This window comes from Ovis aries, chromosome 14 (assembly GCF_016772045.2).
Source record: "Ovis aries strain OAR_USU_Benz2616 breed Rambouillet chromosome 14, ARS-UI_Ramb_v3.0, whole genome shotgun sequence".
NCBI lineage: Eukaryota > Metazoa > Chordata > Mammalia > Artiodactyla > Bovidae > Ovis > Ovis aries.
The window spans coordinates 21,953,014-21,966,237 of record NC_056067.1 but is presented as its reverse complement, the minus strand read 5'-3'; the positions used below and the strand labels follow the sequence as shown (position 1 = coordinate 21,966,237).

General features: G+C 45.3%; 1 protein-coding gene across 1 annotated transcript in view; it reads right to left on the bottom strand.

Moving 5' to 3' along the window:
• Positions 1-464: 464 nt before the first annotated feature.
• The window catches only part of FTO (FTO alpha-ketoglutarate dependent dioxygenase), a 426,388-nt gene continuing 413,628 nt past the window's right edge, over positions 465-13,224 (bottom strand). The window contains 1 exon segment of the mRNA NM_001104931.1: positions 465-654. Within this exon segment, the coding sequence (NP_001098401.1) occupies positions 501-654 (154 nt within the window). The 3' untranslated portion in view covers positions 465-500.

The following is a 13,224-nucleotide window of genomic DNA, read 5'->3' as shown; positions in this document are numbered from 1 at the left end:
GTGTTGAGAAAATGGACTAAACGCCTCTAAATTTGGTCTTCTCCTCCATGACTTGAGAGATCCCCTGTAGGGACTCTGCAAAGGCTTGGGAAAGAGGAAAGTAGGTTAGGTTCTGCCAAAGGCCGGGTTCACCCTGGTCACTTCCCAGGCCTCAGGAGTGACCTCTTTCTCACCTCTCTGGTGCTTGCATTAAAAATCCAAGAGGGGAATAGTTTTGTTTTGTTTTGGGGGGGGGGTATTATATTTTTTGGGTATTTTTAATTTAATACTAAATCACTATAACACTGTGTCATTTGCAAACATTTTAATCTTCATGGGTTCCACTCCCTAATTGTTCCCAACTGGAAACAATCTCCAAGGCCATTCTCTATCATCTCAACAGTTTCTACAATCTCAAGGCCAAGTCTACCCCACACTGCCCTCGCCTAAGCCCATGACAGGGGTGGAGAAGAGGACCTGAAAAGAGCCTTCCTCCTCCACCTGAGAGCTGTGCTCTGTCTCTAGGGCCTGGTCTCCAGAAGCAGACCTCTGAGTTCAGAAACGATCTCTGTGAGGTCGAATGGCAGAGGCATCGAAGGATCACCCTTTTCCCAGTATGGCCGGCACTCTGGCTTCTGATCAGCGGGTAAAGTCCGGGCAATTCGAGACTGGCACCTGGAAAAGTAAGAATAGGCAGTTAATTCCTGGGAAAAAGGACGGCAAGACCCATACTCAGGCAACTTGGAGCAACCTTGGCAATCCGCTGTGACGGTGGTGATAGGAGGAAGGAAGGACGAGTCTGGGAGGCAGAAAGCAGGTGTGTTTATAAGAAGGAAGAACTGTTCTTAATGAGGCTGGAACTTCTTTATTTCAATTCCCAGATTTGTATTATCTCTCAGGGGCTTTGTAGAAGCCAATCATGGGGGGAAATTCAGTTACTCTGCCTTTAAAATGGTGAATTATTTTTTCATTATCTCGACTGTTATTTAAAGTGTGTGATTAAACCATTATCAGATTTAAATGTTTGTGGGATTTCCATGTATTACTAGATTACTGGGAAAGATTAAATTGAATTTACTGCATTAAAATGTCCAAGAATAGATTAAACAATATTACAGACTGGGATTGACTTCGGAGATCCTGGAGATTTACAAGTGTCCCAGCTTGCTGTACTCGGAAAAAGGCACTCCAAGGAGAGACCGATTTATAAGGATATATGCAAATAGAGGTTAATAATCATTTCCACTGATGAATAGGTGGGGAAAACTTCCACAAAATTAAATTAAGAGGCTAGCAAGAGTGACTCCCTAAGGAAAACACTTAAATCACGGTTTTTATTAAATGGATTATTCATCAATAGTAGAGAAATTAATTATCATATGCAACTAAATTATAGCCTCAGAGGAAAAAAGTTGGGGCCACATTGTCACACCTTGGCAGGCAGCTACCTCTCCAAGAGACCAGCTTACTGGAAATTGATCTGGGAAAAGTCGGTGGCTTTGGCTTTATGTATCTGAGAAATGAGGATCAGAGAGAAGAAAACACAGATCGCAATAAGAAATGAACAATTTCTCTGTTCTCTTGGAGCACGAGGCGGGGACAGTGCGTGCCCCCCAAAAGAATTACTCTTGAGTACATCTGGGAGAGTTGCCTGGTCCTCTGCCACTCCACCCCCACCTTCTCGGCCTTATCCTCTAAATCAATTAAAAAAGTGGCCCTACCCATCCATCATGTGCCTTCCGTGTAGGACTAACTATGAAGAGATCAAAGAATGGACCATCCCGACCCTATTTCCAAGCCTTGATGGTCGAGAAGGCTCCTAACTAAAAGACATCTTCTCCTCTGGGGAATTATTAATGGTGAGGGGATCCCCATGGGAAAACATACTTCAACTTTACACCTATTTTCTCGGGTGGTTAATTGCTCCACCGGCATTCTGTGCACTCAATCCGTCGTACATTACACATAACATTCCAATATATCTTCGGCTCTCCGCATCGGGCCCTGATAATAGCGTCTGTTAACATGCACTAAGTACTATTATGTAGCACATCACTTCATAAATAATAAGATTAGCTGACCTCAGGGCCCCAAGAAGAGTAATGTGTTTAAATGTTCTCATTATTTATTTAAAACAAGAATTAAAGCAACAGAAGCTGCTTTTGACAATCCTCTTAGCATAAATATTAAACTGTTTGCCCTGATAAGCGCACGCAGCTCCGAAGAACAGAGGCGCGTTCTACAGACTACTTAATAATAATAGGTGTTTGAGACGTTGCCGCTCACTTCAGTTCTAGAGATATAGTCTCTAAATCACATGAAAGGGATGGGGGAGAAATTAATATTCAAGGGAAGCTGCGACTAATTACAAAGGAACTCTGCGAAGCTTTTTAAATTGCGCTGTCTCTCGGCCTCGGAATCAGAGAGTAAGGCTCAATTTACCAGACAGGGAGAGTTATTCCAAATTGAGCACTTCCATCTCACGGCAGGGAAATGATCTCTGCACACATTATCCTGGTTGGCAGATTAAAGGGCTATGATAAGTGCTGATCCACCTCGGCTAGCGAAAGGTTTGTCCAAAGTCAATAGAGATGCTTTTTCACCTGTCAGATGGGTTTGGCCCTCTCATTTTGAGAAAGTATTAGAAATATGGACACCTGCCATGGAAGTTTGCTGACACTGTATTGCGCATGTCCGAAGCCCATCCAGTTTTCTTCTGGGTGAAGTTGCTCTGATTTTCTACTATTGTTCTTCTGGTGGAAGGGCTGACGGACGTGGGGACTACCTCCTTCTGATGCTGGTCCTGAGAGGCTAGGAGCTGTGTATACCCACTGCCTCCCTCTAGACTAGAGACAGAACCCCTTGCTGGGGCTTTTCAGGGCCTTAATTCAGATCTTTCAAGATCACATTATTATTTTTTTTAATATATATTCATTTATTCGGCTATGTTCAGTTTTGGTTGTGGCACTCAAGATCTTCACTGCGTCATGTGGGATATTTCATTGCAGGGCAAGGACCCTCTAGTGGTGGCCCACGGGCTCCAGTAGTTTAGAGTTCACTAATTTAGGGCTTAGTTGCTCTGAGACACGTGGGATCTGAGTTCCCTGACCAGAGAACAAACCTGCATCCTGTGCACTGGGAGTGCAGAATCTGAGCCGCTGGACCACCAGGGAAGTCCCCTCAAGAGCACTTAAAAGAGCTTCCTTTAGGGACTTCCCTGGTGGCCCAGCGGCTCAGACGCCATGCTCTCCATGCAGGGGACCCGAGTTCGACCCTTGGTCGGGGAACTAGGTTCCACATGCCACACTAAGAGTTTGCAAGCTGCAAAACAAAACCAAACTCTTCCTTTAATGCTCAGCCCTCCTTGCCAGTTTGTCAATGATCATGACTGGGCTCCGCAGAGGGCTTGCTGTTGAGGTCCTGTATCCACCTACAAGAAAGGACAGTCAGCCCTGACTCAAATCATACCATCTGCTTCAACACCATGCCAGATACTGGCACTAAAAAAGAAAGGCTTGAGAATGACTTGGAGGCATATTTTCCTGTACTATGCTTAGTTGCTCAGTTGTGTCTGACTCTTTGTGACCCCAGGGACTGTAGCCCACCAGCCTCCTCTGTCCATGGGGATTCTCCAGGGAAGAATACTAGAGTGGGTTGCCACGTCCTCCTCCAGGCGATCTTCCCGACCCAGGGATTGAACCCACATCTCCCCCATTTCAGGTGGATTCTTTACTGTCTGAGCCACCAGGGAAGCCCAAGAATACTGGAGCTGGTAGCCTATCCCTTCTCCAGGGGATCTTCCTGACCTAGGAATAGAAGCAGGTCTCCTGATTGCGGGTGGATTCTTTACCCACTGAGCTCCCAGGGAAGCTCCTGCTCAAACCACGCATTCAGTCTCTCCCCCATCTTAATTTCCTAAGATGGGGAAGCACAGTGATCAAGGTGTCCTCTGGACACGAGTTACTGCCGCTTCCCTGGGGCCTGACATCTCGAGTATCCTAAACTCACCAAACCTCAGTTTCTCACTGAGAATAATGATGATGACAATGAAAGTACCTTATGTATGGGCTCGTTGTGAAAGTTATAGGGATTGACACATGTGAAGTACTTAGCACACCGCCCGGCACATTATTACTAAACACTATGGGAGGCCTGGCTGCTGCAATTCATGGGGTCACAGAGGCAGACACGACTGAGCGACTGAACTGAACTGAATTCTCACTATTGTTACTTCTCCTACCAGTAGTGAACTGGTGTCTCCAGTGACGACAGGAGATGCCAACGAGGGGGCTGCCTGTTGCCCCTCCCTTCAACGAACTGAGTGGGGTGGCCTGTGGCTTGGCTCTTTGTGGGGGAAACTGGAGAGCCAGAGCAACTCTTTCTGGCTTGAATCAGATGAAGCCTGAGGCTGAATCCTAGCACAATGTGACATTCCAGGATGCCAAGGCTTCTGTGTGCAAGCTGCTGCAACTCTCCAGTGACAGGCTAAACTACTCAGACTCAGAAAAGACTTAGCGGTTGCTCCTGAAGACCCAGAATTCTTAATAGGCACTGTCGTTGGACTACTTCAGTGGCAGTTGTTTCAGGCTGACTTGGCATTTCCAGGAAACGAAGTTGGATGGTTTCTCAGCATGCATACTCTGTGGTTCTTGCAAAATCAAGGGGCCCTGAGTTCTCTTAAGCAATGATTTAGGAATCCTGACAGTGGTGGACATTGGCTGTCTTGTGTCTATTCCCATCTTTGCCACAAAGAAGATTCTAATTTTCCTATGGGGAATTTGTCCCGTCCCTATGCTTGGCCATGTGGTTTGAGTGGAATTGGTTCCATCTCTTACAGACCTGACTTCCCTGGTAGCTCAGAGAGTAAGAGCATTTGCCTACAACTCAGGAGACCCAGGTTTGATCCCTGGGTTGGGAAGATTCTCTGGAGAAGGAAATGGCAACCCAGTCCAGTACTCTTGCCTTGAAAAATCCCATGGACGGAGGAGCCTGGTAGGCTACAGTCCATGGGGTTGCAAAGAGTCAGATACCACTGAGCGACTTCACTTTTTTTCTTACAGAGGAGAGAAGCTAAATAGTAAGAAACTCAGCTAAACACCAAAAAACTCAGCTAAACATTAAGAAAGTTACAGTTTCCCCTTTCCACCTTGTACTCTCTACTCCCATCCTTAAAAAAAAAAAAAATCCTCTTTTGAATGCTTTGGATTAACAAATAAACTTAGATCTACTTAGAAAAGAGAGAAAGTGATATCGCTCAGTTGTGTCCGACTCTTTGCGACCCCGTGGACTGTAGCCCACTAGGCTCCTCCGTCCATGGGATTTTCAGGGCAAGAGTACTGGAGTGGGTTGCCATTTCCTTCTCCAGGGGATCTTCCCGACCCAGGTCTCCTGCACTGCAGGCGGATTCTTTACCATCTGAGCCACCAGGGAAGCCTTGGTGGCTTTCACTTTCACTTAGAAAACCTGCTCCTTTTATGGAGCATTGCCAGGGAAGCAGAGGAAAACAACATATACTTCATCTCTCCCTCTGAAAATCACATTATTTCAATTCAAAGGACTCTATAAGCCACCCTCAAAACTCCTGCTGCTGAGGAAGGGTTCTCCTTGAATAACCTAGTGACGTAACAGGAAGCAGCTGAAAGGTGTCATGTTGGCTGGTCTGTGAGCCGACTGTCCAGAGGTCCCCTCCTCGTCCCCGCCCACAGGTGTAACTCATGCAGGGCCCCCCTGCTCGCTGATTTCCCCCAGGGCTACACTTCCATCTGGATCATCAGGACGGCAGCCACATTAGGGAGCACTGGTCGCCATGCTGAAATTAACCACTTTAGCTAAAGTGTGTGTTAATTATGGGTATGCAAGCCGTCAATAAAAGGTTAATGCAAGAGTCAGAGGATAAATTTCTTCCCTTATTGCATCACTTCACAGACTAAATGACTGACATTATACTTTGTGTTTTTAATCAATAGGTTTTACAGTAATGTGCTGGCCATTGATTTTAAGAAAACATGTACGGTCTTCCTCCTCGTCCTTAAATTTTGCGACAAATAAAGAAGGACAGGTAACATTTCCATTAAGTATGCTTGATGAAATGACAAGATTTCGGGAGAAATGGTTCCTGCTAAGAGATGGACTGGGATAAAGCAGGCATTAAAAAAAAGAAGAAGTGCCAGAAACTAGAATGTGATGGATTAAATATTACCGAGCACAGGCCTTGAGGAGACAAGGAAAACAAACTCCTAAGAGAGAATTCTTTAATGTGAAAGAAGAGAGTAACTCCTGATCAAGTAAGTACATTCTGTATATTGCTTGAGCGTCCTAAAGAATCTTAACACGCAGCACTGATTTCACAATAACCTGAAAGAGGAAGAGGTTGGCATTTGAACCATGTTTCACAAGAGAGCTGCCTCACGCAAGGTTAATTCAGCGGCAGGTGGGAAAGCAGGGAATGGGCCGCCCTTTCTACCATGTTCCATCTTTCTTATGGATTCCCATTTGGACCAAAATAGGCCCTATCCCCTGATTCCTTGGCTATTCTCACCAAATCAGGTATTCAGGAGATTCCAAACCATTTCAGGGGAACGAAAGGACCAAAATGTTTTCATCCTGTTTCTACAACAATAATTACAGCAAATGAACAGATAAAACTTTCTTCTTCTCATTCCAATCACTTTGAGGTTCTCAGAGCATAAGTATCTTTTGTCTATAGACATAAAAGATACACCTTCATCTTTTGATGAAGCTTTCTTTTTTTTTGGCTGTGCTTTGTGGCATGTGGGATCTTAGTTCCCCAAACAAGGATCGAACGCATGCCCCCTGCGGTGGGAGTGTGAGGTCTTTACCACTGGGCCGCCAGAAAAGTCCCACTCCTTTATCTTTTAAGAGCCTAAGCTACTTTTAATTATATAGTTATCTGCAGGTATAGACAGTCATCCCCAGGTATATAGAGTCATCCCCCAATTATTTTGGGGGAATTGATTCCAGAATCCCCTGCTTGGGTACTAAAATCCATGGATGCTCATATCCTTTTCAGCTGGCCCTCCATATCCTCAGGTTATGTATCCAGATACAGAGGTCTGACTGTATATTTATTTTTTAAAAAATCCATGTATCAGGGAATCTTCTTAGTTCAAATCTATTCAAGGGTCAACGATATTCCTATTCCTGGGGTGACCCTGAGAAAAATTTCTTGACCTCTTGTTTTCCTCAACTGCTATGTGAAGCCCATGTTCCCCTGCTTCCCTGGACTAGGTGAGGATAAAAATTAAAAAATGTATATGAAAGTCCTTTAAAATATGTAGACTACTGCACAAATGTTGAATTACACCTCCGTGGTCCGTTCCACCTTCCCAGGTAGCTCCACGGTAAAGAATCTACCTGCCAAGAAGGAGACACAGGTTTGATCCCTGCCTTGGGAAGCTCCCCTGGAGAATCAAACGGCAGCCCTCTCCAGTATACTTGCCTGGCAGATGCCACGGCCAGAGGAGCCTCGCAGGCTACAGTCCATGGGGCTGCAAGAGAGCTGGACACGACTTAGCGACTGAACAACAGTAACAGCCCTTTCCAATGTGGCACAAGTTCTCCTTTTAAAATACAGCTCAGGCAACATTGGCTGGGAGGCCTGTAATGCTTTAAAATGTGTGTGTGTGTGTGGGGGAATGAATACACTATGTGCATCCAGACAATGAAATATAATGTAGCCATTAAAAAGAAAGCATTAAAAAAAAAACAAAGCTAGGGTGAAAGACATCACACTTCTAAAGACTAGAACAATTTAGACTCATAGCTTCATCAGAAAATACCCAAGGAGTAAAAAGAGTGCACTCTTCTCCAAGTCAGAGTTTTTTTCTGGAATTTTCATTCATACTGAGGAGTTGGCCATCCTTCTGAGTCACATCAAACAAGAAGCCTTTTTCAGGATACCGGCTACATCAGAATATATTCATTCCCTCAAAGTGTCAACCAGCACCAAAGTTTAAGGGCTTCACTCAAGTAGAAAATCCTGACGAGTCACATCAAATCGATGAATACATTTAACCTGCAAAACCCAACTGCCAGGACCAGCACGAAAACAGTGGGAAATAACAATGCAAAGGAGAAACAATTTCTTCAATGGCTTCTGTGCTTTGGATGGAGCTCAGACCAATCCGCGACCTTGAGTGCTCTCTGTTCTTAGCCTCCGCAGGCCCAGTAGAATAGAAACATCTCGCCAGGCAGAGTAATTCCAGTGTTTAAAGACAAGCAGTACTTTACGCGTGGGCTTCCTTGGTGGCTTAGTGGTAAAGAATCCGCCTGCAATGCCCAACATGCAGGTTCAATCCTTGGGTGAGAATCCCAGGGACGGGGCAGCCTGGTGGGCTGCCGTCTATGGGGTCACACAGACACGACTGAAGCAACTTAGCAGCAGCAGCAGCAGCAGCAGCAGCAGCAGCAGCAGCAGCAGCAGCAGCAGGAAGATCCCCTGGAGAAGGAAATGGCAACCCACTCCAGTATTCTTGTCTGGAGAATTCCATGGACAGAGGAGCCTGGCGGGCCACAGTCCATGGGGTTGTGAAGAGTTGGACATGACCTACTGAGTAAACAACAGCAACTCTGATCCTATCCTGTTCTCTCATTGGGAGGGGAAGGGAATAACCCAAGCAAAGCCCAGCTGCTGTAAATATTAACAGCTGTGTTTTCCACATTTGTTAGGAACTCAACATTTTCTATGTAAACAGTGGTTCTCATAGTTCCTAATTCTTTTCCTCAACACCAATATTACCTATAATTTTCTGAAATATAATATTAATATATTATGTAGCCCAGTAACCATAAATAGCAGGGTGTCAGAGTTCCAACTTGGGAGCCAAAATGGAATTTCCTTTGACCAGGGTTTCCGGTCCACCTGGTGTATGGAACCAGGGCTTCGTCCCACTCTGGATCACTGAAAGAGCCGCTGTGACCTGTGGCAAAGGCTCCACCAAAGAAGACCAGCACTGGGGTGAGGGATACGGTGCTCAGATAGTATCTCCAAGAGGTCAGGAGAGGAAAAGGCAAGGTTCCGAGATCTCTTGTTAGTATAAAAATCAGGGATACTTTTTGGCAATGGAATGGCTTGCTGAGCCATTTAATAGGAAGCACAAGCTGGAATCAAGATTGCTGGGAGAAATATCAATAACCTCAGATATGCAGATGACACCACCCTTATGGCAGAAAGTGAAGAGGAACTAAAAGCCTCTTGATGAAAGTGAAAGTGGAGAGCGAAAAAGTTGGCTTAAAGTTCAACATTCAGAAAACGAAGATCATGGCATCTGGTCCCATCACTTCATGGCAAATAGATGGGGAAACAGTGGAAACAGTGTCAGACTTTATTTTGGGGGGCTCCAAAATCACTGCAGATGGTGACTGCAGCCATGAAATTAAAAGACGCTTACTCCTTGGAAGAAAAGTTATGACCAACCTAGATAGCATATTGAAAAGCAGAGACATTACTTTGCCAACAAAGGTCCATCTAGTCAAGGCTTATGGTTTTTCCAGTGGTCATGTATGGATGGGAGAGTTGGACTGTGAAGATAGCTGAGCACCGAAGAATTGATGCTTTTAAACAGTGATGTTGGAGAAGACTCTTGAGAGTCCCTTGGACTGCAAGGAGATCCAACCAGTCCATCCTAAAGGAGATCAGCCCTCGGTGTTCTTTGGAAGGAATGATGCTAAAGTTGAAACTCCAGTACTTTGGCCACCTCATGGGAAGAGTTGACTCATTGGAAAAGACTCTGATGCTGGGAGGGATTGGGGGCAGGAAGAGAAGGGGACGACAGAGGATGAGATGGCTGGATGGCATCACCAACTCGATGGACATGAGTTTGAGTGAACTCTGGGAGATGGTGATGGACAGGGAGGCCTGGCGTGCTGCGATTCATGGGGTCGCAAAGAGTCGGACACAACTGAGCGACTGAACTGAACTGAACTGAACTGAAAGGCATCTCTGTTCTTTCTTTCATGGCCCAGGAGGATGGCACATGCTTTTCCCTTCTACAGTACAATCTGCTGCCTCCTCTAAGGCTTCCTCCCAACCCACATGATTATACTGTGTAATCCTGCCATCTCCTTACCCCTCGGCCCTTAGGAGTTTTTCAGAGGTTCTGTTGCTATGGGAGATCCTATAAGGAAATTCTATTTCATGCCCCTGCTTCCCTGATGACATCTCCTCTCAGACCAAAGGAATAGTAATAATAGTAATAGAAACATTAAACATAGCCAATCTTATACACTGGGCTTCCCTGGTGGCTCAGATGGTAAAGAATCTGCCTGCAGTGTGGGAGATGTGGGTTCAATTCCTGGGTTGGGAAGATTGCCCAGAGAAGGGAATGGCAAAGAGTTGGACATGATTGAGCAGCTAACACACACACACAATCATATACACTAAGTATCAGGCACTGTGAAAAGTGAAAGTGAGAGTCGCTCAGTCGTGTCCGACTCTTTGTGACCCCATGGACTCTACAGTCCATGGAATTCTCCAGGCCAGAATACTGGAGCAGGTACCCATTCCCTTCTTCAGGGAATCTTCCCGACCCAGGGATCGAACCCACATCTCCCACAGTACAGGCAGACTCTTTACCGTCTGAGCCACCAGGGAAGCCCAGACACTGTATAAGTCTTCTTATTAAATGCATGTCCTCCTCAAAAAGAAGTGGAGGTACAGAAGATTAACTAACTTGTCCAAGATTTCACAGCTCAAAAAGGACAGAGTCGGGATTTGACAAAATTGTCTGATTCATAGTCTCCAGTTCTTTGTAATATCCAAAATATAGACATCAAAAGAATAATTTTGGATCCTGGTTTTAAAAAGTTTCCCGAAGGCATCTAGCCCCAAGCTAGTCTCCCCAGAGGAAGGTCCTGTTCATGTGAATTTCTGCATGTGACTCTTCAGACTGCGCCAGTCTGCAAAAACACACACCATCTTAACCTGCCACCAAGGGCCACGAAGATGCTGAAGGTCCTATGTGGGGTGGGGGTGGACACGAGGGTTTCTTTGGGTCCATAGAGAACTCACATTAAATTCATCTCCATTTCAGAGGATACCAGACTTAGCATTGGTTCCTGTAGACCTGCAACTTGGCCCCCTAAGCAGGCAACCGGTGACTTCTCAGGGTCCAGTACAGAGAACATGCCTCCTGGACTCCTTCCCCTTACTCCAGGGACTCTGGCAGGCTCGTGGAACCATTTAATATGTGAGACTGCTTGGCCCACCACTGGGGTGTAAGCCCAGGAGGCGGAGGGTAGAAAACAATTTTATCCCCAGCTTCATTTGTTGGCTTGTCAGTTACCTAATGAGAGTGATGAATGGGTTACCTTGACAGCCGAACGTTTAGGAGCTGCTGACCTTTGATCTCTGGTCACATGATAGGGTCATCTGAAACTGGCATGACTTCTACCTGGCTGAGGGTAACAATACAAAGGTCAAATCGGCTGGATGATTATATGAATCAGGTCTGAGGCAGCTTGGTTAGGAGTTTTAAGAGAGGCCGGGTTGGGTTCCCCAGCACACAAAGCTATGGAACCACTGCAGAACTGTGCTCAACAAAAGATATACAATTTCAAAGCAGTCTAGAGTAACTTTCCTTGCAAGGGAATAGAATGAACTCATTATTTTTAAAGGGCAACAATGAAAACAAACACTTTGGAAGAAAATATATTCTGCCAGTGATTCTGCCATTGGGAGGGAAAGCATACAGCCCTATGACTTAATGAGTGATATTAATGCTATACCTGCAACATGGCAGAAGGTCCGATTTGATGCAATTCCTGGAACAAAATCCCCACGGGGTAGTATCAAGCCCTCCTTTCAGCCATAGAATACGGTCTCTCCTCTATCCTCTGTCAGCACCGTACCCCACAAAGGGCCATGATTGACAAAAGATAACCCTTTCCAAATTTCATGACTTCCCCCGTTGCCTGAAACTTAAGTAAAGTTTGTATGGGACAGTCTCAAACTTCAGAAAGCTCCCAGAATAACTTACCACCAGAAATTCAAGACAGCTGTGATTTTCAGATGCTCTGTAACATTTTAAAAAAATGTTTCTTCTTGCAAACCTGAAGATTTTTGCTTTTTGACTGTTCCGTTAAATTCCATTTACTCAGAATCAGATAATAGCCGTCACAGAGATAATGAATATAGTTATGAAAATGAAAGCTAAGGGGTCAAAGCCGTCGATTTTCAGGATCTAGAAACTTCATAACCCATGGAAGAAGCAGACATTACAAAGGAATCTGGTTTACATCAAGAGCTTATTTCCTACAAAGGATTTTTCCTGCAAAGTCAAAGACCGACAGACAGACGGCCACTGCCACATAACCCGCTCATACTCTTGAGAGATGAGCAAAGCAAAGGACAATGGCTTACAGCATAAAAGGCCAGCTGTTCTGACTTTGGAATGCTCATTTGAGTTGTAAGCTGTGAAATAAATTTGAGTTGATGGTTCTCCCATCTGCTCACCTGTCAGTTTCTTTCCACTGGGCTGCTGTTCTTAGAAATACTTGCAAGCAACCTGCTTAATTGGTTTTTGGAGGCTGAGAAGCATCTCCCCAGTTTATTTTAACCTTATGCCGAACGTGAGGCTAACTGGACCTTTGTTTCTCTTCTCTCCTTTAAGAACATTCGTTAATAGGTCAAGAGCACTTACACAGAAAACTCAGTGGAGGCCCAAACCAACAGTGGGGCAGGGGAAGGCCGTCCAAATGTGGAATGAGAAAATGGCGGGCTGAAACAGAATGCCAATTAATCAAGGATATCCCATGGACAGAGGAGCCTGGCGGGCTCGAGTCCATGGGGTCACAAAGTGTCGGACATGACTGAGTGACTAACACATACACATCCCATTCTTTTGATGAATCTATGCTTTGCACCCATTTAAGAGCTGAGTCCTGGTGCTTCCTGGTGGTCCAGTGGTTAAAGATTTGGCCTTCCAATGCAAAGGGTGTGGGTTCTATCCTTGGTTGGGGAGCTAAGATCCCACATGCCTTACACCCCCAAAAATAAAAGACAGGAGCAAAACAAATTCAATAAAGAATTAAAAAAACAAAAACAAAAATGGAGTCCAAGTCAAAGTTCTTACGATGGTCCTCAAGTCCCTACATGACCCACCCCTTTCCCACCCCTACTCCTGGTCTCTCCTTCCATTTGTCCCATTAGTCACTTTCATCCAGTCCTACTGGCTTATCTGCTCTTCCTTGAACAGGCAAAGCACACTCTCAGGTATTTGAATCTGC